Below are 27,407 nucleotides of genomic sequence, written 5' to 3'. Positions count from 1 at the left end.
CATCATGGTATGATGTGTGTTATAAATTACTTCTTGAGTTTCTCAATTTTCTCCTTTATTTCAAGAAAGTATCTAAAGCTTTGTACTACTACACAAAATGAATCAAAGTAGATTTCTAAGAAAATGTCTTACACTTCTGAAAACAATGCTTTATAGATTAGGAAATGTTGGGTAGATTTCTGCACTAACCCTTTAATATTTTATTATTTGTCATGTGTAAAGGGGTTAGGAATTGTGTTTTTTGAATTAGGAAATTTAAATTAAATTTCTGAGAATTATGGAGAATAACTCAACAAATGGATACCATGTATTCTTTATTAAAAACCTAAATATCCTCTTAGGTAAGTTTCCTGTTTTGAAAGCTATCTCAGACTTCATTCAGTAGACATAAGGCTCTAAAAGTTTAAAAAGTAAAACTTTTATTTAAAAAATAAACTTCTCTGTTTAAAAGGAAAATACTATTTAAGCAATTCTTATTAGGCCTATATTAAAATGCCCAAATTCCCAGTTCAATAAAAATTAAGAATGAAAAATGAGTTTATCTATTACAGGTAGAAATATACTCAAGATTTGTGTTTAGATCCCATCTAGGTGTGTATATGTAATAATTTTGAAATACAAGATGGTCTGTTTCAAGGTGACAATAATAATAAAGTTCACATTTACTTCTTCTATTTCCTTTTCTTAATTCTTATTTATTCCATGTAAAGGAAACTTACTTCTTTCAATGGAAGGAAGAAATGTCCCTAGGACAAAGAGTGTGTGTAGAGAAAAGAAATGGTTGAGCTCTCCAGCAATCTTTGTCAGGCTTTGTCACATATATTACTAGAAAAATGAATTTTGATGTGTTGACTTAATTCCCAATTGGAGGAGAAAACAATCATATCTCTTTATGTCTTGCTTACTTCTTAGCCTGTTGTTTATTTGTTACAATTACAATTAGTATAAAAATGCTTTATTTAAAGTGCATTTAATTGTGCCTTGGAAGAATTTTATAAGACTTGAGTTGATTTAGGCAACAGAAAGAAATACAGTGAATTTAGTTTTATGCTTATGATATAAAAGTATAGTGATTCAATTTTAATCATATGCCTCCCCTAAATTGTCTGTTCCTAATATCATCACTCAATAGAATTTTAAAGAACCAAACACCCTTTTAAAATTACACTCATTTCATTCATTCAGCAGATTTTTAATAAGCATCTTACATGTGCTGTGCACTCTTCTGGGTCCTGAAAAGACATAAGAGAAGAGAGGGAATTATTGGTCTTCATGGAATTTATATTCTAGATTTGAAAAAGTTTCTACTGTATGCATTTAGTTCAATAAACATATTGAAATTCCATGGTATTTTCCTACCTCCTAGGACTATAAGTAGTTGAGGAGATAAAATGCTTTGGTAGCTTAAAGATCGTCTTTCCATAGTATCCCTCAACCCTAAATTAATTGCACCCTTGTCTGTATTCCTAATAACTTCATATTCCCCTCTATCATAACAAAGATCCTACTGCCTTACACTTTTGTGTTTGCCCATCTGCCTTCCCCACTGTGGTCTCCATGAGGATCAGGATACTGTTTTGTTTTTGTCTTCCCCCCATGAAAAGTATAGTCCCTGGCAGTCAGTGGCTAGGCTTGAAGACTTTTATTCAGAAAACTTTTATTTCAATGGGGAAGGGAAAGAAGAAATAGGACTCCTCATTCCTTAAGGAAAGTGAGGTCCAATAAGTGATGGGCTATGTTTGATGTATACTTTCATGTTCAAGGGTTCCCAATAGAATAATAGTTTAAAGGCGGGGGGTGAATTTTAACATGCTAAGTGAGGAATGTTAGTTGTCAACTTCATAAAAGAATAAAGTTATTTTTGTAGGTAATTAAATAAAAATTTAAGGGAATCATGTTTATATATGACAGCCACACAGTTTTATATAAATAAGCCCAAGCATGAAGCAATCACATCTACAGATAGATAAGCATTTGCTCTATCTTAAGCAAAATTTTTTTTAAAAAAATTAGAATTCCCTCCATAATCTGAGTTTACACACATTTAAATGTTTGGTGAAAATCAATCAAACTGTCTAATTGGAGGATCATCCGGGAAACAAGGATCAGGTATCCTGCCCCGAAAAACCATACTTGTGAATCCCTGTGCATCAGACTGCCTTATCTGTTCCCAGTGTATATGGCTCAATGACCCTATACTTTGCTTCAAACAGGCAACATCTTCTGGTTGTAGCTGATCAAAGTCACTTACATTCTTGATCACATGGTGTCTTCTCTTTAGATTCATCTGCTCAGGTGTAAACCATATAATCAAGAAGCATGTGAGCTATGTTGACTGAACATTTTCCATCGCGTGTAACATATTCCTGACACACTCTATTTCTGGGTGTCTTTTCTTGAATAAATTGGAAAGAGCATGAACAAATGAAGTGAAACGAAAATCATTAGTTCACATGTAACATTTGTTCATTAGTAACAAATGAAGTGAAAACGAAGATCACTCAGTCATGTTTGACTCTGCAACCCTATGGACTATACAGTCCATGGAATTCTTTAGGCCAGAATAGTGGAGTGGGTAGCCTTTCCCTTCTCCAGGGTATCTTCCCAACCCAGGGATCGAACTCAAGTCTCCCACATTGCAGGTGGGTTTTTTATTAGCTGAGCCACAAAGAAACCCAAGAATACTGGAGTGGGTAACCTAAATAGAACTAGATAAATAGAATCTCAGTTACCAGGAAAATGTGAACAATACCTGTTTACTGAATATCACTCAGTAAATGTGGTGATCTGTAATTCAGAAGAACATAACGACTTCTGAGAACTGCTCTTCTGATGGTCAAACTGCCACCATAGTATCTCAAACGAGAATTTTATGTGAGGGAAAAATTGAGCAGACTTTGGCTATTCAAAATAAGAAAGCAAAGATTTTTCCCTCACTTTCCTTGGCCATTTAATGTTTTCTCCACCATATCACTCTCTGCCCTTACTCCCAGAAAGACTTCCTTGGAGCAGGGGGTGGTGGGGAGAGACAAGGAAAATATTAGGTAGTGTGTTCAGAGTGAAAATGTAGAATGTCTCAAGTACCTTCACATAAACTGGACCACTTCTAGATTTAAATAAGAGGTTGAGTCAATTTAAGGGAGTTTTCTGAATTGTCACAATAGTTGCAAAAATCAGTAATTTATTAAAAAAAAATTTTTATTTTATATTGGAGTATGGTTGAGCAACAATGTTGTGTTAATTTCAGGTATACAGCAAAGGGATTCAGTTGTACATATATAGGTATCTATTCTCTTTCAAATTCTTTTCTCATTTAGAATATTGCAGTGCTCGCTTCGGCAGCACATATACTAAAATTAGAATATTGCAGAATATTGAGCAGAATTCCCTGTGCTATCCATTAGGTTCATATTAGATATCTGTTTTATATATAGCAGTGCGTACATGTTCATCCCAAACAACACTTTCAACAGAGAGTGGGTTTTAATTGGAGAGAGGAGCTAAAGAAGTCACTGGATATTTTAAATATGGTTTTGAGTCATTGTAGAACAGTCTCAGATCAGACCTCAAATTATTATCACAGTTCACGTTGCCATGGGGCATAACTAGATAACCTGTCTCAAAAAACCTGAGGCTTCGGGGCCTAATTATTTGCTTCTCTCAGAAAGCTGTATCATTTACCTCTATGGTGGTCCTGACCCATAATTATCACCTTCTTTGTTATGGTACTTAAGGACTCCAACTGACTTGGCCTTCTTCACGGTGGTGATTTGACTGGTGATGAAGCGTTTGTTTACATTCCTTCCCTGGAAAGAGCTTTCTCACCACACTGAGGCGCAGGTAGCAGTGACTGATAGCAAAGGGCCATTGCAAATTTTTTCTCAAAGATGAGGTAATGAGCAGTTGGGGTCATGCTTCTAGCGGGACCCACCTTGAAAGATAACCTCTCACTCAAAAACGTGAAGACTTATGACAATTTTCTGAAGGCAGCTTGGTCCTTCTTTAAATGAAGGCAGTTGTCGAGCAGTTAAAACAAAGTCTGTGACTTTTTACGTGACAGATAAGATACTTTTGTTTGCTACTATTAGCATTCTTTTTTCTTTACAGCAGGATAAAATAAAATTATAAAAATATGTATGTACACATATATACAAACATATATAAAAATCTCTCTATTTAGATGATTTATTGCATAGAGAGTTTAAACTGTGAGTCCAGAAACACACATGTATTATTTATGTCCTTTCAAGACCAGTCATTCTGGGACAAAGTATCTCAAAAGAAACATGAAAATGAAATAAAAAGCAATTTCAAAGCTTTTTAGGCTACAAGCACTCATTTTAATGACTGCCTTCAGCCCCCTAATATTGCCAAACATGCCTATTTTTTCTATTCCTAAAAACTTTTGGAGTCCTGCAGAAAAAAAAAAAAAAAACTCTAAAATATCCATACATCTTCATTTTTTAAACTGTAATTGCTAGGAATTCTTAGATGCCAAAAAATTGTGTGTGTGCCTAGTCGCTTCATTCGTGTCCCGCTCTTTGTGACCCCATGCACTGTAGCCCACCAGGCTCCTCTGTCCATGGGATTCTCCAGGCAAGAATACTGGAGTGGGTTGTCACTTCCTTCTCCAGGGCGTCTTCCCCACCCAGAGATCAATCCCGTGTCTCTCACGTCTGCACTGCAGGCGAATTCTCTACCACTGAGCCACCAGGGAAGCCTCACCAAAATATTGGTGTAATGTAATTACATTTTTAATCAATGAATCTTGACCGTGATAAAGTTTCTTAACCATGTTTAATGTGTTCCCTTTGGTTCAAAACTGGTTATTTTGTTTTCTCACAGGTGTATGTTTTCTTAGAAAGTCGACGACCTTTCTGTCTGAGTGACCTAAAAGTAAAATTTCCATAGAAAGGAAGAGACATGCTTTGTAAGCTACAAAATCGGTTGATTTTATCCCAGTGCTGATTTTCAACCAAAATGCGCTTTTGATTTTGCCTTTTGATACAGACCTCTGATGCCTGAGGAATGCAGGGCCGTGGTCCAGCCCGCCCAGACGCTAACATCTGAGTGCTCCCGGCTCTGCCGGAATGGCTACTGCACTCCTACCGGAACGTGCTGCTGCAGTCCTGGCTGGGAAGGGGACTTCTGTAGAATCGGTCAGTATTTCTGTGGTCCCTGGGAAAGAGAGGGCATGGGACAAGCTCTAGGAGCTCAAGACCTTAACGTTAGTTATTTTTTCTAGAATGATCGAATGTTCAAAGCTGTAGCCATTTACTGGAAAACAGAGTGACCATATGATCCAACATGCCATTTCTAAGTATTTATCCAAAGTAAATGAAAAAAGGACTTCAAAGAGATATTTCTACTTGTACACCCATGTTTATAGCAACATTATTCACAGTAGCCAAAATATGGAAACAATGTAAGTGGCTGTCAATGGATAAAGAAGATGTTTATATATATATATATATACACACACACACACATATACATATATGTGACTGTTATTCAGCCGTGTAGGAAATCTTGCCATTCTTGACAACACGGAGATAGACTTTGAGTACAGTATCTTAAGTGAAAAAGCCAGACAGTAGATAAATACTACATGATATCACGTATATGTGGAATTTGTTTTTTTAAACATCACACTCATAAAAACAGAAAAGTGTTTGCCAGGGGCTAGGGGTGGGGGAAATAGGGAGTGGCTGATAAGAGGGTATGAACTTTTCAGCTATAACATGAAAAGGGGAAATTCCCCAGAGGTCCAGTGCTTAGGACTACAAGCTTCCTGGGTGCCCAGGTTCGATCCCTGCTCCAGGAACTAAGATCCCACAAATCGAGAGGTACAGTCCCCCCACAGAAAAAGGTGAATAAGATAAAACTGTAGCCATTTACAGTAACAGTAATGCTCAGCTTGTTTATGAATTTATACATGAAGACTTTGCCATTTTCCTAATGTAAATAATTCATTTATATAAGTTAGTTATAAAGACGATAGACTTCTCTCACAAAATCAAAAGTGAAAACAGCCCAACTGGATCATCCTTGGGGGCTTTCAGTCCCGGATTTGAGAGTTCAGACCTGTAGACTCACTGGAAAAGACCTTGATGCTGGGAAAGATTGAAGACAGGAGAAAAGAGGGTGACAGAGGATGAGATGGTTGGATGGCATCATCGACTCCATGGACGTGAGTCTGAGCAGACTCCTAGAGATTAGTGAAGGACCAGGAAGCCTTGTGTGCTGTAGTCCATGGGGTTGCAAAGAATCAGACACAGCTGAGCGACTGAACACCACCACCAATGACCTGTGTGTACAGAGTCCCTTTCTGAGCGCCAGAAGTTTTCAGACACTCCATATAGGCCCTCCCTCGATTTGTTGCTTGCCTTCCTGCTGCAGTGCACTAAAATAAGGGATTCAGTTGGTGTTTTTATAGGAAAGGGGAAAATGCAGTTATCTAGAGTCATTTTATGAGATTTTCTTCATTCTTTTTGCCACTCCCTTGTCGACCATCAGCTAGGTGTACAGCCACTCAGAGAGCAAAGGAGTTTCATTCCAGGGTTATTCTATCCTTTAACTTGTGACTTCCCCAAATACACACAGTTGTCTTTAAATTCTTCCTGTTGTGAAGACAGATTAATTTAGATACCTAGAGTTTAAGATGGGTATGTTGAAAGAACGTTTTCAATAACCAGCATATACGTGTTATTTACAAAAGATTTCAAACATTAAAGTCTCTTTTGCTGATAAAATTCTAAGTCCCATGTTAATATTTAAAAGTATCAATCATTCATGAAGCCCATCTCTCTTTATTCTAAACATGTATTTGTTTCAAAATACTATAGCCATACATTGCTTACTTTATATATTGTCAAAATAAAGTAGACAGTATTTAAAGTCACAGTATCCATTTTAAGCTTAAATTACTTCAGCACTAATAATATTATGTGACTGATTGATACCATGGTTACATATGTAGGAAAAAGGTATCATAATTGAAACAACAGAAATAAAATAATTACATTATTTAAAACAAATATTCATATTCTATATTTTTTCATTAGTTGGCCAAAAAATGAGGATCAGTGTTTAAATGCAATAATATTCTAATTCCTGATGATATCTCTTCCCCCTGCTTCCTCTGATGCTTGATAATATCTTTTCTCTCGACTTCTTTTACCTGGTGTCCATTCTGTCTTATCCCTTACTTATATTTTGCTTATATTTGACTCTTAGGTCACCTTAAGTCATTGGATAAGAAAAATTTTTTGAGTGCCTGCTAGTAACAGTATGTTAAGCTGAGGATAAACATAATTTTGAATATAGGTGGCTTCATATATATCATATGTGATAATAATGTATGATATAAGTGAAATAATAATATATGATATATGATAATATGATATAAATGAAATTTATATTTTCATAAAGTATTTTTTCATCTTTTCATTAAATCAGTTTAAATACTTTGAATATATAAGATTAAACCAGAATCATTTTATTAAAGTAATATATATTTTTAGGTATTTTTGACCCAACCAAGAACTTTATTCATATGCTCACATAGTTTGCTCATCTCCCACAAATTTAAAAGACTATTGTAGTCTATTTTCTCCGTGTCGTTTCTTTCCCATATACCAGCCACAGACCCTCAGATTTTTATTATGCATTGGAAAACGTCTGGAGAAGGAAATGGCAATCCACTCCAGCACTCTCACCTGGAAAATCCCATGGACGGAGGAGCCTGATAGGCTACAGTCCATGGGGTCGCAAAGAGTCGGACACGACTGAGCAACTTCACTTGGAAAAGGTTAAAAGAACTGTCCCTGAGAAGTATAAGAATATGTATTCAAGGAATTTGATTCTATCTACAGTGGCTGCACACCCCAGATTCATCCTGTCAGTAAGAGACTAAGTTATAGGCTCAATTTTATGTCTCCGCCTCATTTTAACAGTAAATCTTCACATTCCCTACCTATATTGTAGTGGTAAACATTCTTTTCTGAGGCAGTCCTGTGCTGGAGAGTACCCTGAAAAGGATTGCTCAAAATATCTTTCACTGGGCAACCTTACTACCCCCAAGAAAGGGCTTCAAGGTGTAATCAGAAATGAGACGTATACCATGCACCCCCTGGGAACAAGGAAAGGGAAGAATCCAAGGGAATCCACATAATGGATCCTCCCTCCAACCAAAATAAAAAACTAACCATTTCTTGCTGTTACACTGTTGATGTTCCAGCCTCTGGGTCTTTCTCTCTGGCCACGGCCTTCCCACCTTGAGGTCCTAGCCAGGAGGAATGGAAACCAGAGGTACTTGGAAGACTTTCTGTTGGAGATGCCCTAGGGAAACGGAAGTTTTAAAGAACTGAAATTCTTGTTTTTATGTTGTTGTTCAGTCACTAAGTCATGTCCAACTCTTTGAGACCTGCATGGACTGCTTCACTCCAGGCTTCCCTGTCCTTTACTGTCTCTGAGAGCTTGGTCAAACTCATGTCCTCTGAGTTGGTGATGCCATCCAACCATCTCATCCTCTATTGTTCCCTTCTCCTCCTGCCTTCAATCTTTCCCAACGTCAGGGTCCTTGTTTTACATAAAGTCAATTCTATAATGGATTGAAATTGTTTCCCATGATCTGGGTGATCCGCTTCTCTGGAAATATCTCCCACTGTATGCTGCATTCTGGCCCCAAAATAATTGGAAGTCCAAAATCTTTCTTTGTATTTATTAGCTTTGGGGTCATTTTGGGACTGCTCTTCTCTTTCCCTCCCTTCCCTTACTCATCAAATATTTATTGGCCTCATATTCAGTGCCGTTTCTGACCTACAGAATGGAACATGATTGTATTGCTCTTTTTTTTCTTCCAGCAAAATGTGAGCCAGCATGTTGCCACGGTGGTGTCTGTGTTAGACCCAACAAGTGCCTCTGTAAAAAAGGATATCTTGGTGCTCAGTGTGAACAAGTGGACAGAAACCTCCGCAGAGTGACCAGGGCAGGTATTCTTGATCAGATCATTGACATGACATCTTATTTGCTGGATCTAACAAGTTACATTGTATAGTTTCTGGGACTGTTTGACTATTCCTTTCCAGTGGGCATTTATTTTTTTATCCTGTCATTAAAAAGAACAACTGTTATCTTGCTACACACTCCTGTGATTTCATTTTCTTTGATTAATTTAAAAGTCATTTCCAGAAATGTGCAGGTCGTGTGTGTATATTGGCATGTTTGTTCACATATGCACATATACACACACACTCAAAACCCCTATGCGTGTGGTTGCATATCAGATGGGTTTTAAAAATATGTATTTCCTTGCGTGGAGTAATTTCCCCGGAAATTCCATTGTAAATTGGTAACGGCATTTTTATGTCACCAGAAGAGATTATTCGACTTTCCAGGAATTTTCTGTCTGTAATCACTGAAGTCTACTTCAATGGAGTTTTAAAACATTACTGTGCAATCTGATGGATTGAATTTTAAAAGGCCATATTTTTATATTAATATTAAAGGACTGTAATATGAGAGAATGTTTCAGCCCTGATTAATTTCTAAGTGGGCAATGGTATAAAATTGTAATCTGCATTTTTATCAATGTATCCAATTGTAGAATGTTAACGCACTTACCTTTTTATTGGCAGAGAAATCTGGTTACTCTAGCTTAATTTCAAGATAGTTTTCAAGTGTGTTCTAATTAAATCATAACAGCATATTCTAAAACCAATCTTCCTAAAAGGTCTGCTTTTATTGTATAGTTTATTTAACAATAGGCACTGGGTTTGTGTTACATATTTATATTTTTTATTTTATTTTTATAATATAGACATCACCTAGATGAAACACCTTTACCCTGTCCTGTAAAATACTAAAGTTACATTTTTCACCAACTTAATTGGAAAGAAGGGGAGTGAGAAAGCAAACAGTCTTTAATGTGCTGTGGATCTAATCTAGCAATGTATCCTTGTGCCAACATGTAATCATTAACAACGGATGAAAAAGCAAGAAAACAGCCACTCATTATAAAATTCCAGCATTAAACATTCGTAAAATGCTTTTCACCATAGCAAGCCTGTCAGAGTATATGTGATTAGAATGTTGTGGGTTTCACACTGAGTCAAACCTCACTGGAAAAAGAGTTCACTCGTTTTGAACAAATCTTGCCTATGTAAGCTGTCACTTGTACGAATTTTTAACATGTTCATTCTTGCCAAATATGACTTTTAATGTGTACATTCCTTCAGAACTCAATGAAAATCCTCTCTGGTTCATGTATGAATAAATACCCTGTAAATGTTCTTTTGGGTTTTTCAAGAAATGCCATGTTCTAACTTAAACTGCAGAAACTCAGGTAGACGCTTCTCTTCGTGGTTTTTGAAGTCAGCCTGCCATGTTTGGATTATAAAGAATTATCAGGGCATTTTGCACCACTGAAGAAACATCGACTCATGACACGTGGGCCCCCGCTTTCGGTTGCCCTTCTTTAACATCTGTTCCTCCAGAGTCTAAATTGTAGAGCAGGGCAGATTATACAACACAGATGGACTTCCCAAACCTACTCCTTACCTTTAAGAACAGGAGTGTCGATTTAAAAAATAAACAAAAGCTTGCAACTCATATTTGTTTATTGTTGGAAAGCGAGAGATTTGCAACGAAAGCACAGTGAGAAACCACCAAGTAGAAAGTTTGGTTAAGTACCCTGTTCTTGTCTGCCATATATGATTGCTTAAGTTTCAAGTGACCTCATGCCCAATGGAAATGGGTTGACAAGTCTTGGTTCAGTGCTTAGTGAACAATAGCCTGCATTAAAAAGTGCATGCATAATTTTGCACAATTTAGATTTCAATGGACAGTCTATTCAAAGACATCTCAGGATTAAATGAGCATGGAGACCAAATTGCCCTCTTACCCCAGAAAAGGGGTGGTCCCTTCTAGTCACAGGAACACTTCATTGGCCCAGCAGTGTGGCAAATCTCGGAGTGAACCCTGCCGTAGCCCGCATCTGTAGGTTAATAGCAGTCTTTTGTCCCTGTGGCTTTCTCTTCATAGCCCTTTTACTGAATTCCATCACAGAAAGTTTTACAATTAAAAAAAAAATGTCCTGACAACCATTTTTGTAAATGGACCCTACCATCTCCTCATCTCTTATTCAACGTGGGTGACATTCACAAAATGTGAGCTTCTTGTGAGGGAGCCAGCTGTCTAAACCTGTCAAATCGTGCAGTTTTATTACATTCTCCTGTTCATAGTTTCACTGAAAACAATAAGGATACTGCCATATATTCAGCCAAATTTAAAAAAAAAAAAACACAAAACAGCATTTTTTCTGACATCTTGAATCTTTCCGTCTTTTCCGAAAGAAACTTTATAAAAGAAGAGATGTTCTATTGCTGTTAGTTCTCCTATTGAAAAATATCTAGATTAAATTGACCAGACCCAGCTTTTTTTTAGATAGTCGTTTCCCAAGTGAAAGAGTTTCAAACGACTTAGAAAAACATATGTACCCCAGGTATCATTGCCTTTTCTATGGGGAGTCATTGGAATAAAAGATCAAAATTTTCTAAAAAGAAAACAGATCCACTGACATTAAACCCCAGCAAAGACAGTCATTGGAATCATTTCTTTCTGTTCCTAGGAAAGAAGTAAATAGCAAAGGCAGATTAAGACCTATATATTTTAAACTAAGTGATCATTTCAAAAAACACGTTTGACCTTTCTTTTCAAGTAGATTTTAAATAGATATGTGACTGAGAATGATCTTAAATAATTCATGATGAGAGGCAAGTAGGAATTGGTTAAAAAGTATGAGCTAGGGAAAAATAATTGTTTCATCACATGAATGGCAATATCTACTCAGTAAAAAAGCACATAATCAAAATGAAAGAAAATGTCCTCTGTATGAAATAGATATGGGAGATAAAGATACAATAAACATAAAAATGTAAATTATTTTTCCTTTTTTTCCATTCTAGAGCTTAAGCTTTGGGGATCAATTTAATGTAAAATGCTATGATGGTAGTTATAAAGAGTTGGGGCAAATATTTTCACTGCTTCTAACAAACTGTCATTCTGGTTGATAGAACTTCGTTTCCTTGCTAGTTATTTGAGGTAATAAGAAGACAAATGAGTTTACACATCATTAAAGTGCAAAGAAAGGAAGATTTAAGAAACTTGAATAATGATAAAAAGGGCTTCCATTTATAGCTTTCTTTTTGGAATTTCCCTTCAATATGACTATTGTAAAATATATCTTTTATTTTATCATAAAGAATACTCAGAAGTTTTCTCAGATTAATGACTATCTCCTAAAGAACAGCAAAGAAACCTACACATACAACTTAAATAGAAAGCCATTCTCCTTTTCATTTGTATATTTAAGAGTAAGCACTTCTCTATTTATTTATTTGAAAATAATTACATAATACTGTACTAACAATTTTTAACAATTTTGTAATATTGTTTTTATCTCCAAATCATAAACTAAAAAGAAATCTACTAGGTTTAGGATCTTAGGTTGGGTGCTGCATCTAGGGTCTTTCAAATTACACGTTAATTTAAACTGTATTAGTTTCTTTTAGTTTTGAAACATAAAAACTAAGACTAAATTTTTAAGAGGAAAAATAAGGTATATTATAGGCATTTATATTTGGCTGCTCAATAAATTAAAGTTTCTGAGCATCTCTATAGAATGTTACCTATGATATCTTTCTCTCTCTTGTTTCTTCCCCCACTGCCGTACATCCCTTTTCTTGTTAATCTCTCTCATCTCTGTTTCTATTGATTTTGACTGAACAGACATGTCCTCAGGACACTAATGAAGATATCCTAGAGCAGGTTGCTATTGATTTTGCCTGAAAAATTCCTCTCCTAGTACCACATTTGTTCAAACTCTAAATCATAAAGAACAGTAGACAGTTATAAACCGAGTAGACTGACCTATTGCAGTCATTGAAAGAAGTGACAAAAAGTGTGCATGACTCCCAGCCTAGATGCCCCAGCTCAGCGGGGGTTCCGTCTTGGATGCTAGAAAGAATGTCCCCAGTCCAACAGTGTGAGTTAACAATAAGGAAAGATAGAGACTATTTCCTTTTCAAACAACAACCATCTCTATGGATGGTTAAATAATCTTAAGCAAGACTATCCCAAATCTGTGAGGAAAAAATTAAATAGTCCCTCAGTGGAGACTTCAGAATCTTTTGACCCCACCCTTGGAATGAAACATGAACTTGGAAAGAACTCAGACCAAAGTTCCATGCCTTGAAAATGTACCCATTTCTTTATTACCTCCAAGAAGTTAGTGGGCCTGTTGTGACTATAGAAAATACCTCTAGAAAGTTTCTCATTAGAATATCCTAGATAAATATATTCTATCTTAACCTTCTTTCTCTTTATCACACAAACACAAATTAGTCATACCTCTTATAATTAGTATGATACAGAGAAGGTGAGAAATCTAATAATAGAAGCATTTTGATATTAAAAATATTGAAAACATGACCATAAAACTTGCCGGACATTAATCCTAACCAGTTGCAACACTTCTTCCTCTTAATAGCCACTCATAAGTTTTGAAAATTGTCTTAAAATAACTGTTTTGGGGAGTACAGTGTATCAGGAGAGCATGAAAAAGTATTGTGCTATTTTCTTCTCAATCATAGTGATTATTTCCCTAGTGACTATGAAGAGATTTACTTAATTATCAGATGAACTCTTTTGATTCTTCATTAAATGTGAGCCCAAGATACACCCAAAAAAAAGATACATTCCTTGTTTTGTATAGGTCATCTACAAGTTGATTGAAAGCAATAAAAAATAATGACCCCTTCTATTAACATAAACCCTAAGCTTAAAACTTGTCACTGCTTTTAACAACAACAAAAAAACGATGCCAACTCAATATGAGTTCTCATGTACATCACAGAGTCAAACATCACATTTTAGTCAGGGTATCTTTTTGCACACGTAGATTTTATATTACTTATACACAAGCAAATTAATATAAATGTTTGGTCAGTTATTTCAGTTAACTATAATCTTTCAAGTTAAAAAATTTTTAACTTAAAAAGAGTTTTAACACAAGATAAAAAAATAATATTAACAGAGATAGGAAATTCATAATGGCTAAATAGAAAATAAGCTTTGTCTTCACAGTTAGAAACTAACTCTTGTACGTTTCCCTTTGCACTAAAAAATAACTAGCCAAGAGTTTCCATTCACATGAACAATGTGTGATCAGATTTGGTACAGTCTATGCCCAAAAGTGTGTTGGGTATTTCTTCACCTTATGTTCTTAAAATCAGAAACATGATTTTCATAGAATAAATTAGGAGTTTATGTATAGTAGAACTTAATACTATTAACACATTAATACATTCCATTCATAATACTATTATTGAGAAATCAAACTGACAACCTTATATCAGGTATTTCCCACATCTCATTCAATTCATAGGACATTTTTGGACTTGCATTTCACCAAGAACTATGGAGTAACAAGATAAATGATACTGAGGTTCTATGAGATTTTTGGGGTTCATTCCCTAGGACATGCTAAAGAAGTCTAAAAGAAACCCAGCTAAAAAAAATTTGAAAATTTATCAAATCATTATAATTAATAAGCATAAAAGAAATTGGTAAGGAAACCATGTCTTTCCTGGCTTTATCTGTGATTCTTTTGTCCAGTTTTAAAGAATGGTTAACTTTATCTTTTAACTTTAGAATGGCTAAAGTGTTCTAAGTTTTGGTTTTCCTAGCTGTTCATTTTCCTTTAGATTTTTGACAATTAAGGCAGTTTGTCCATAACCTTACTCACAGAAGATACTTTGCTTGGATTTCTGTTAATAAGAGGCAGAAGACTGTGGGAACCAGTAACAAAAGCAGGTACACATTTAAGAAAGCAAGTTAATATATGTACTAGTTGTTTTCTATAAATGTTCTTTGGAAAAGTAACACGCACAGTCATCGGCTTAGATAATCCTTCTATATTTGCATTAATTTGACTTAACTTTACCAAGTTATTATTAGTTCTTTTTGATTGATCTTCTATTATTCAGCCATCCATCCATTCATTAATTTAACAAAGGTTTATTGAAGTGCCCAGCACAATTTATGTACTATAGAGAAGGCAAGAATGTCTATCATGGGAGACTGTAAGTCCAATGGGTGCATTTGAAGCAGAAGACAGTAATTGCACCCAACTGCTCTAATTCAGTTCAGCATCAGAATCCAGCAGTAATAGTACAGATGGCCTAAAATACATCTGTGTGTATCTGTATGTGTGCACACACCCATGTATATATATTTATCTATCTGTACAAACACTACATATGTATACACACTATCTATGTAATATATAATATATGTATAATGCATATAAATTCTAAGAAGTGTATTTGTGTTATCTTTAAAATAGAACAATTGTATCTTGAAGTGATAAATGCAGAGAATTGGTTTTTATTGTTGATCTGTGGATTTAATGATTTTTAGGTGAAAAGGATGTTTAAGTGTATAATTTCTTTTCTTAATTTAATATATTTATGTAAATGCATGCCTGAAATTTGGTTAGATTGGCTGTGTTTTGTGTCCTTTAACATGATCAAATGTATTAAACTTTATCTTATGATCTAATGTACATGTGCGATTTTAAAATTATTTTTTATTTTAGAATTTTTAAAGCTTTTCTTAAGTATCCATATTGAGTACATAAACACTAATTTTTAAATATTCTATACTCAAACTACTTGTTCAAACTATTCTTGTCTTTTTTCACTTTTCATGTTCTATTTTCAAAATTTTACTCCCCAAAATATATGGCAATGTTAAGGGTCAGTTTCATTGGGTACAAATATTGACTTAAATTTATAAGTTGTAAATGACTTAGATCTGATCCTTTCAAAAAAGTAAAAAATTAATAAGTGAAGAGTGCAAAAGAGCAGTCAAGAGTCCTGAGAGAAAGAAGCACGTAGAAGAGGAGAGACGTGGAAAAAAGGCGATTGCAGATACCGTAAAACCTCGTTGACCTGGCCATTTGGTTTCCAGTCAGTTGTATCAAGAGTATTTGTACAAGGTCAGCTATGCTATTTTGAACATGAATTTTAAATCTGCCAGTATTCTTTAGAAGAGCAAAATGCTTTCATCTCGATCTCCTTTCTTCCTAAACAAATACATCCCTGACTGGCAGGTAAAGCTATTTCCCTAGAAGAGAAGATTGTTCTGAGAAGAAAATGTGTTACAGGTGCTTATTCCCAGACAGAGTCCTCAAACTCAGATTACTCTCCAGAAGTGTTAAGTTAGGCAAAGAAACTCCATGAAAAGCATCCCTTAGCTCATTCCTCAGTGGCCCATGCATGCTAAGTCACTTTGATTGTGTCCAGCTCTTTGTGACCCCACGGACTGTAGCCTACCAGGCTCCTCTGTCCATGGGCTTTCCCAGGCAAGAATACTGGAGTGGGTTGCCATGCCCTCCTCCAGGGGATCTTCCCGACCCAGGGATTGAACCTGCATCTCTATGTCTCCTGCATTGGCAGGTGGTTCTTTACCAGGAACCCCACCTGGGAAGCCCCCTCAGTGGCCCAGGAAGCACAGAAGGTCTCTTTCCCTCTAGCCACTGCCCTTCCAGTTTTGAGACTCTGTCCCTGAGGTTTAGCCCTTAATCATGATCTGTTTTCTGCACATGCCTGGTCTCTCCAACCAGATTATAAATCTCCCAAGGATATATCTTCTACTTAGAATCCCTGACAGACCTAGAGCAGCTCCTACCTACTTGCCATGAGGAAGATAATAATAATAGGTATATAACAGCCTAAAGATGGAAGTGGTTCTTTTCCTGATGTTAACCATATCTCTGGGTTTCTTCATGTCCCTTGATTGCCTTCTTCTCTGCCGTCAACAGTGTCATTAATTCCCTGCATTAAATTCCCTTGGTCATAAATATACTAGGAGCAGTTTCTGTTTTCCTTTTTTAGACCCTGATCCTGTGGTGAAGACTTCGTGCTACCAATGCAGGGGACTCAGGTTTGATCCCTGCTCAGGGAACTAAGGTCCCACATGTTGTGCAACACGGCCAAAAGATGGAAAATAAATACATGATACACATGTTAGTAAGACTTAGACACAGATGAGAAAAGAGATCACAGGTGGCATTACAAAGGAACACGATGCGATCTCCTTTAGGAGAATACCTTAAGAAACCACTGCCTAGAGTCCCAGCATGATCACAGCAACATACAATCAGAGGGATCCTACCTTCAAAGTAAGAGATCCTTACTTACCGCCTAAGTAATTGCAGGGTTATGTGTGGAAATGGAAAAGGCCATTGTTCCCCTAGTTGTCACTAAGAGATCTCATAGCTCACCTTTGTACTATTAAACCTATCAGCTTCCGATTTGTCCAGGAGTTGGACGACTAATATGAGAGAGAGTTCTCTGAACTTGCTTCTTTACATTCATGTATTTTTTTCTTTTTTTGAATTTCATTTTAGACTAATGTATTCATTCCAATGGAAGTATAGCTTAAAATAGCAACTACACGATCTCATCAGAAAAAAATACATATTTTCCCCTATTTGAAGGTCTGAAAGGGTCTCTCTGGGGATTAAATTCTACCAGCATTTAAAGAAATGAAAGGATCAAAGGAAGAAAAATAATTTAGATACAATATTTCTTTGATATTTTCATAATTTGATTTATGCTTGATTTCTCGATGATAGTTTCTATGATTAAAACAATTTAAAATTGGGAAAGTAGGGGACTGGGAGAGGGGGAGAGAAGCCTGAGTAGCACTTGACTATAAAACTCATTCTTCTTGGGATTACGCCCACATCAGGAACTGCTTGAGCTCACCTTTGTAATTTAATAAGACGTCATCAGATATTTGATGACATATTTGACGTATTTATAGCCCTATAATTAAAACTACTTGATGCAAAATCCATGTGCTTCATGTAAAGCAATTTAGATGATCATAGACACTGTTCTGTGATCTACAGCTTCCAAAAGTTGTGTATGCTGGGTGTGCTGGCAGGAATTCTCGGCTTCGGCTGTGAGATGGGGTTCCCAGGTTTCTATTTCCAACTAGTCAGCCGAGTAATGCTAGGTAAGTCACTCACTGCCTTAGGACTCAGTTTCCTTATGTGTAAATTGAGAGACAAGTTCCTATCAGCTCTAACAGGGATTATCATTAGACATTCCTAATCCCAGGATCCATGTGAATTGCAGGTTAGAAATTGCGCATCTTAGTTTATTAACTACTCCGCTGCATTTTGTGGCAGCTAAATGACTAGAAAAGACACTCAGTTTTTTCCCAGTCTTCCAGCCACTTCTGCCCTCTATGGTTCTTTGTTGCTTTTGCTGGGTTCTCCGAATCACTTTTTCCTGTTCCTCCCATCCTGGCATGATTTACTCTTGAATAATCCTTTCATGTCTCCTGCAGCTCCCTCTCTTCTGATTTCTAAAGCACTCTCTGATCTGCTTTCCAGGTGGCGCTAGTGATAAAGAACCCTCCTGCCAATGCAGGAGATGTAGGAGACCCAGGTTCGATCCCTGGGTTGGGAAGATCTCCTGGAGAAGGGAATGGCAAACCACTCCAGTATTCTTGCCTGAAGAATCCCATGGACAGAGGAGTCTGGCGGGCTACAGTCCATGGGGTTGCAAAGAGTCGGACACACCTGAGTGACTGCCACACACACTGGTCTGTGGCCACCGTTTTCTTCTTGCTGAAGAACCCGCTGCCACAAGGAGGCTGCCACTCCTTCCAGGGCCCTCGATGACTAGTTTTGCTCCTGTTAGAAACGTAATGATCTCTTCCAGGAACTGTGTTCCCAAGAGCACTGCTGGAGGCACCCTACCTGAGTGATAGATACCATATTCTGAGCAGATACAACAGTACAAATGCCTGAAACATCATCTAAAAAGGTGGACAAGTCATGGTACAGAAGAAAGAGTAACCATGTAATGTCCACTAGGGTTGCCCTTACAAATTCGTGGCTTAATCACCAAAAGTGTTTATTATCTCATAATTCTAGAGACTAGAAGCCTGAAATCAAGGTACTGGCAGAGTTGGTTCCTCAGAGAGGGCTGGGAGGGAAGGTTTTGTTCCCTCTCCTTGGCTTGTAGACACTGTGGGTCTTATACAAATTTCCCCCCCTTTTTTTTCATAAGCACACAAGTCCTATTGGATTAGGACGCACTCTAATGACCTTGTTTTAACTTGATTACCTCTGTAAAGGCCCTAACTTCAAACAAGAACACTTTCTGAAGTATAGGAGCTTAGAACTCCAACATAGGCATTTTGAAAGGAGACATGATTCAGTTTATAACACCTTGCCCCAGAAATGGCATCAGAAGCACTGATGTCTCATCTTCGGTGTCTAAAGCAATGTTTTGCAAACTTTAGCGTGCCTCTAGTTTTCTGGGGACACAGAGTCTGGGGGTGCCTGAGATTCTGTACCTCTAACAAACTCCCAAGTGATGCTAATGCTGGTTCCTGGACCACATTTTGAAGGACAAGGATCTAGAGGATGGTTTCAAGGGCAGAATGTGCTGTCATCTCCGACTTTTAATGACCCCATGAGCTGTAGCCCACCAGGCCATGGGATTCACCAGGCAAGAATACTGGAGTGGGTTACCATTTCCTTCTCCAAGGATAGAATAGTAATAACGCAAAAACTTGGTGGGAAAATGGCTTTCTGTCACCAAAACGGAAACAGTCATATGTCCTGTATCTTCATTCCAGGCTTGAGTTAGTTGAGTAGAATATACACACAACACAGGGTACACATTTGTACCTGGCAGTCAGGTATCCCCATCATGCTGGAGCTGTTGTGGTTGCTGTTGTTACTATAGCCAATGTGATTTTCAGCAACAGTATCATAATGACACAAACAAGCACAATATTTTTATGTACTTTGCAATTCATCAATCTGTTCAAAATAAATTGGGTTGTAAAAGCAATACGCACCATAAATAAAGTATACGCTAGTTTTAAGCTCTGTCAATCGTGCCAAGATGGTATGCAGTCATCACAAAACTGTGGACGATTTCTGTCAAGAGAAAACATTTAAAAAGGAAAATATCACTGTGAGCAGATAGATTTAAGTGAAGATATAACCACTGACAAAATAGAAAACGAATTCTATGTTGTGTTGAATTTTCATAGCTGAAGTTTTGTACCTGTATCTTAAAGCCAAGATATAATCGTATTGCTTAGAGTTGCAAACATGTCTAGAATTCTGTCCCAAATACCTTGGATGTACTTTTTAATGCTGTTTGCTAATGAATAATACTTACCGCCTGATTCAGACATTTATGTGATTTGACAGCAAGGCTCCTCAATGGAACTTCCCGTGATAGCAATGTACTATATGTGCACTGTCCAATATGGTAGTCTTGAGCTACTTTTGGCCCTCGAGCACTTGAAATGGGGCTGGTATGAATGTTTAATTTCATTTGTTGCTGTTGAGTCTCTAAGATGTGTCCAACTCTTTGCAATTCTATGTACTGCAGCACGCCAGGCTCCCCTGTCCTTCACCATCTGCCAGAGTTTGCTCAAACTCATGTCCATTGAGTTGGTGATGCTATCTAACCATCTCATCCTCTGCCACCTCCTTCTTTTGCCTTCAATCTTGCCCAGCATCAGGGTCTTAATTTTAATTAAATTTAAATTTCAGTCGCCATTATAAAAGTAAGGTGTCCTTTTATATTGGCTACTTTAAAAACCAGAGCTAAAGGCAGTTCAGAGAGTTCAGTTAAAACATTTCAGTGATGTTTGTGTGATTATCCTTTATACATAATTCACACTGAAATGTTTCACATTCCCTTTAGCTTTGTTCTGTTTTGACCCTGTAGCTTATTCCAAATAGTGCACTGTATATACTCTTTGCTCTGAAATTTTTTACATTGTCCTTTGACCAAAACCAATAAAGCTCTTAACTCTAGGTAGAGTTATATAGTACAGTCAAAATCAATCTCATGCATATTGGAAACTACCCTCTGTGATTGTGTGTATGCACATCTCTTGAGAGTAAACAAGTGAAGCAGTGAGATTTCCCTGGTAGTCGAGTGGTTAAAACTCTGTGCTTCCACTGCAGGGGCCACAGGTTCGATCCCTAGTCTGGGAACTAAGATCCTGCATGCTGCGTGGTACAGCCCCAGATTTTTTTTTAATGAAAAAAAAAGTGAAGAAGTAGCACTAGACAAATAGAATTTTTGGTGGAGAGAAGTGCTGGTTGACACTTCTCATGTGCCAAACTGTCCTTTGTATGAGAGAAGGTACAATCAGGAGGAACTGAGGGCGTAGAGAACCACCATGTGCCTTAACATTTAGTTCCAGAAAATTCTCCTGGAAGAGAATAAGCTAAAAGAAACAATATTTGGTGAGAGAAAATCAAATCCATCAAGCTGATCTGTAAGATTCAGCTCTGACAATTTGACCGCAACAAGACACCACCAGGAGGGGTAAGTGACAAGGTGCAACCAATGGGAGGGCTAGAGAGAGAGTGAGGAAATGCTCTCTCCCTGCGTACAAGGGGACACAAAAGGCAGAAATTAGCAGTGATTCAGCTGCACTAAGTGGAAGTAGGGGAGGGGAAGGTAACGGTAATAATATCTAACACTTAACACAGGGCTGTGTTCCAGATGCCTCTTTCTAAATATTGTCCCAAACTGTGAAGAGTCCAAGATTTCTTGTTTTAAATTTTGGTTTCATATTGGAGTGTAGTTGATTAGCTCTTACTATACAAGCATCTTTGATAAGATAGTTTAGAACATTCTGCTAGGACTGCAGAGATCAAACTAGTCAATCCTAAAAGAAATCCAAATATTCATTGGAAGGACTGATGCTAAAGCTCCAACACTTTGGCCATTTGATGCAAAGAGCTGACTCATTGGAAAAGACCCTGATGCTGGGAAGGATTGAAGGCAGGAGGAAAAGGGGGCGACAGAGGATGAGATGATTGGATGGCCTCATCGACTCAATGGACATGAGTTTGAGCAAACTCTGGGAGATAGTGAAGGACAGGGAAGCTGGGCGTGTTGCAGACCATGGGATCGCAAAGAGTCTGACATAACTTAGTCTACAAAACAACAAAATTCTGCTTATCAGAGGTGCAGAAACATACAAGGCCTATGGAGACTTGTCACCCAACGAGCACTTAACGTATATTGACTCATCAACCTTCTCAACCATGTGAGGTAGGTACTGTTATACCGTTTTATAAGCAAAATGGAAACCTACAGAGTTCTCACAGCTTTGAGTGGTAGAGTAAGGATTTGAACTCAACAAACGGCTCTGGAGCCGCAGGGTCCAAAGGAGAGGTTATGTGAGCCACATGCATCATCGAAAATGTTCTAGTGGCCACATTAAAAAAGTAAAAAGAAACAGGTGAAAATAATTTTAGTAATATATTTTATGTAGTTCCACATACCCAGAATATGATCATTTCAACATGTAACTGATATATGAATTATTGTTGTTTATTAATGCAACGTTAATAAATACATTCCTTTTTTTATATAGAGTCCTTGAAAACCAGTGTATATGCTACACTTATGGCACATCTTCATTCAGACACAGAATTTTTAAATCTTTTTTCTATTTTTACTGGAAGAATAGTTAATTAACAACATTGTGTTAGCTTCATGTGTACAGTAAAATCATTCAGTTTGTGGCTCAGACAGTAAAGAATCTGCCTGACGTGGGAGAACCGAGTTCAGTCCCTGGGTTGGGAAGATCCCCTGGAGAAGGAAATGGCAACCCACTCCAGTATTCTTGCCTGAGAAATCCCATAGACAGAGGAGCCTGGCAGGCTACAGCCTATGGGGTCGCAAAGAGTCAGGCTAAATGACTAATACTTACATATAAATTTTATATATAGAGACCCAAAATTTTTAACGAAAAAACTTGACAATTGAAAAAGTAGAGTCACACCCCCAAGCTATTCCAAACACTTTAAAGCTTTCCAATAATCAACTATCAGAGTTTAAAAGTCAACTAGTTAGAATGAAACATATTAAATATCCATTTTTTCCATCACACCAGCCACATTTCAAGGGCTCTTAACCATCTCTAGCCAGTGGCTGCTGTTTTGGACAGAATAAAGCCTGTGCAATAACCTTTGGGCTCTCCTGCCTCACAAAAAGTGCATTAAAAATATAGAGAATTTTCCTTAATCCCTTGCTCTTCTATTTTAATTGTTTAAAGGGATCGCCACTAGTTGCTGTGATGCCTAACCTGCAGGGCTGCTGGGAAGAGTGAGGAGGAGCCAGTTCAGGGTGCTGGGTCAGAGCTCAGGCTCATGGTCGGAAGGACCTTGCCTGATCCCTGCTCTATCGCTTCCTGTCGCTTCTCAGTGGGGTGAGCATAAGTGTATTTCCCTACCTCCCGAACCCCAGTTTCTTCAATTTTTTTTTTCTTTAGCTGCATGGCATGTGGGATCTTAACTCCCTGATCAGGGATTGAACCCACGCTGCTTGTATTGCAGCACAGAATCTTAACCAGTGGAGCAGCAGGGAAGTGCTCCAATTTCTTCATCTTTAAAGTACATCAAGAATAGTACCTCTAAGGATTCAAAGAAGCCTTCATGTAAGTGCCCCAGCACGATGCTTGGCACATAGCTCATGCTAGGTGTCAGTTACTATTTGGTAACTGGACTAAATTTCATACAAGAGATTCAAAAAGAAAAGGTTTAATTTTTGCATCATGTCAAGATACCCTTTTGCTTCCTGGAGAGAGGCCCTGCTCACTTAGCCATGCAGCCCAATGTCCCCCTCTAGTGCCCAAAACCTTGAACAGCAGGCATCACCAAGGCGAACCACCAGAACATCAAACCTCCAAAAGGAGGTGCTCATTTCTCCAACCTCAGATGCTGTGTCTAAGGAGTACCCTGTCTTTCAGGCCAGTGCTTCTCGCACCTTAATATCCTTTCTTACCAGGTGTCTGGGGAATCTTGGGAAAATCAATTTGTGGTTCATTAAGTATGAAGTGGAGCCCGACAGTCTGCACTGCTAATCAGCTCCCAGGTCATTCCAATGTTGCCACAGATCGCTCTCTAACAAACTATTAGGAAATTTTATTTATCTTTCCAACTCCTTCCAGAAGGGACCTCAAACTGTTAGACTAAGGAATTACAGGATTAAGCTAAACGTTGCCTTCTTTTCCTAGTGGACATGAGTAAGAGGAAAAGCCCTAAGTGGGTACTGAAGTTGAAATACATGTAAATTTGAAGGATGCCCTCAAAGAGAGCAACAGCATTCTCTCAGGAAGAACCTCGGCCATAGGATATGGGGCAGATGGGCCAAGACAGTCATTCTGATATCCCTTTGACCTCAGAATGTAACTCAAGGTCCTGTGCTAGTCTAACTGGACATCTGTGAATCAACAATGACTATGTAAATTAACCAGGCTTTCCAGGTAGCACTAGTGCTAAGAAATCAGCAGGCAGTGCAGGAAATGCAAGAGACATGGGTTCAGTCCCTGAGTTGGGAAGATCCTCTGGAGGAGGGCATGAAAACCCACTCCAGTACTCAGGCCTGGAGAACCCCATGGACAGAGGAGTCTGGTGGGCTGCTGTCCCAGGGTTGCAAAGAATTGGACACGATTTAGCAACTCAGCATGTAAATTAATCTGCACTCATAGTTCAAGGGCCAAGATAATTTGGACTGGATAATGACACAGTGGTGGGGTTGCAGGGCCAGCAATGAAAACTGAGTCTGAATCTCAGAAGTCACTGACCAGTGTTCTTTCATTCAACAGACACCAGAAGGCTAGCATTTGCAAGAAATCATCGTCTCTTATGTAGATCACCGGAGAAGGCAATGGCACCCCACTCCAGTACTCTCGCCTGGAAAGTCCCATGGACGGAGGTGCCTGGTGGGCTGCAGTCCATGGGGTCGCTGAGGGTCGGACTCAACTGAGCAACTTCACTTTCACTTTTCACTTTCATACATTGGAGAAGGAAATGGAACCCACTCCAGTGTTCTTGCCTGGAGAGTCCCAGGGACACAGGAGCCTGGTGGGCTGCCATTTATGGGGTCGCACAGAGTCGGACACGACTGAAGTGACTTAGCAGCAGCAGCAGCAGCAGCAGGTAGATCATATTTGATAAAATGGGCACAAGGATAACGATAACTACCACAGTTTTGCCAACGTCAAATGAGATGACATAGTGAAAGTGCTATGTGTGAAAATGGTGTTTCAAGGATGCAAAATCAATTTACTGGCAGTCTAATAGACCAAGCTGACCAGCTATCTCCTTGGCATAACAGACCATGTCATTGTTTCAGTAGTAAACAGAAAGGGGGAAAGAGGGCTTGGAGTTTATTGCAATTTGCCTATCCAGATTTTTTTTTTTTTAAGATTTTTTTTTAATGTGAACCATTTTTAAAGTCAACTGAATTTGTTGCAATATTGCTCCTGGTTTAGGTTTTGGTATTTTGGCTGCCAGGCGTGTGGGATCTTAGCTCCCAGACCAGGGATCAAACCTCATTCCCTACATTGGAAGGCAAAGTCTCAACCACTGCAGTGCCAGGAAAGTCTTGTCTATCCTTTAAAAAAAAAAAAAAAACTGATTAAGATTACAATGACCTAATCACTCCAGATTTCTAGGTATTTGGGTTGCCTCCCACAACGTGACTCCCAAGTTAATAATAATATTTATTTTCATCTTATTTCCAAACATTTATTTCTGATGATGAGTTTCATACACTACAGTGAAAGCATGTTTTGTTGGTAAGTTTGCTCATTATCTAGCTGGACTCACGACGTTACCAACTTTGGTAAAAAGAGAGTTCACAGGGTTTTTCAAAGGCATGCTGACTACAACACAGCCATTGTGGAGGGCCTATGCATTTCCCTCACGATGCAAATGGAACATCATTCTGGACATGGACTTGTATTCATTACCTACTCTCCACCCCTACCTCATCATGGATGCATGTGAAGACCGGCCTCTATACTCTCTTGTCTTTTTCTTTTTTTTAAATGAACGTTTATTGGAGAATAGTTGCTTTACAATGTTGCGTTAGTTTCTGCTATGCAGCAAAGTGCATCAGCTATACATATAACCCCTCCTTTTTGGATTTCCTTCTCATTTAGGTCACCACAGCGCACTGAGTAGAGTTCCCTGAGCTATGCAGCTGATTCTCATTAGTTACTTTTGTATACATTTTAGCGTGCACATGTCAATCCCAATCTCCCCGTCCACGCGTTTGTTCTCTATGTCTAAGTCTCTAGTTCTGCTTTGCAAATAAGATCATCTCTACCATCTTTCTAGACTCAACATGTATGCCTCCATATATGATATTTGTTTTTCTCTTTAAATGGCAACCCACTCCAGTACTCTTGCCTGGAAAATCCCATGGACGGAGGAGCTATGGGGTCGCAAAGAGTCAGACATGACTGAGCAACTTCACTTATGACTTACTTCATATATTCGCTTGTTCCATTGTGAGAAATGACTATCTCTTAGAATTTTGCTTTAGTGTTTCACCTCTGCTTGTTTTCACTTAGGAACTCATAGTGATTTATTTTCCCTAATGAGTTCTCTCTACAAAATTAGATTTCAAAAAAAGATTCATATCAATGTGCCATACTGACTACAAGTATAAAGGGAGAAAGGGAAGTTTGATTACCCGAGTTTGAGAAAAAACAAACCCACCTCTACATTTCTATAATGAGAGAAAAATCAAAGAATGAAAACGGAGGGAAGGAGGAGGGACAAACTGAGACGTTTCCATTTTACATACTTTCTCTTTTCATTTGCACAATAAAAACTGACATTAGGACCAGAAGACACTGTATATCCAGGCTCGTGCTGTAAGGGATCGAGGATAACTTATATGAATGCACCAATCCACTGATGAATAATTACTGAAGGCTAGCCCAGAACCTGTTGGGAACACAGGAAATGTTCAGAATGTCCGTGTCTTTCCATTGAGAACCAAACGGCACTGGAGAAAGGTCAGTTTTTAGGGAGAAAGGGGTAAGGGGAGATGTCTTACTGCCACTGTGTAGCTATTACTATGTCCTTTAGAAAGTGGGTGAGTCAAAGGGGAAAGACCATTTCACAAAGGATATGTTTTAGTTTTGTGAAAGAATTGAGTTGACCCAACCATTTGTCCTGACATTTGGGCATTCATTCAATATTCAGCTAAAGAATGACTGCACACCCGCTTTGGGCCAGTGGTCCAAGAATAACCAAGCCCCGCAGAGAAGAGGGTGCCAATCTCTGAGATAAAGGGGACACTGCAGAAAGAGTGGAAACTGGTGACTGGAGTGTGGATGTACTGTCTCTTGATAACACTAGGTTTTGGGTTCCACTGGATAGCCCATGATTTGGACTGATATACACAGAGGGAGTGGGGTGGCCTCTGGAGGGGAGAGCCTTGGAACCAAGGCAGCTGGAGTAATAGGCATGAACT

At 38.1% G+C, this 27,407-nt stretch overlaps 1 protein-coding gene across 1 annotated transcript in view; it reads left to right on the top strand.

Annotated features, from left to right (window-relative positions):
* HHIP (hedgehog interacting protein) overlaps positions 1 to 15,621 on the top strand; it is a 116,182-nt gene extending 100,561 nt beyond the window's left edge. Inside the window, exons 12-13 of the mRNA XM_004017224.5 lie at positions 5,011 to 5,159; positions 8,865 to 15,621. Of these exons, the coding sequence (XP_004017273.1) occupies positions 5,011 to 5,159; positions 8,865 to 9,058 (343 nt within the window). The 3' untranslated portion in view covers positions 9,059 to 15,621. The remainder of the gene's footprint in view (positions 1 to 5,010; positions 5,160 to 8,864) is intronic.
* Positions 15,622 to 27,407: the final 11,786 nt, after the last annotated feature.

Source organism: Ovis aries, chromosome 17 (assembly GCF_016772045.2).
Source record: "Ovis aries strain OAR_USU_Benz2616 breed Rambouillet chromosome 17, ARS-UI_Ramb_v3.0, whole genome shotgun sequence".
NCBI classification, from domain to species: domain Eukaryota; kingdom Metazoa; phylum Chordata; class Mammalia; order Artiodactyla; family Bovidae; genus Ovis; species Ovis aries.
The sequence above is the reverse complement of the archived record's forward strand: the minus strand, read 5'-3'. Positions and strand labels throughout refer to the sequence as shown.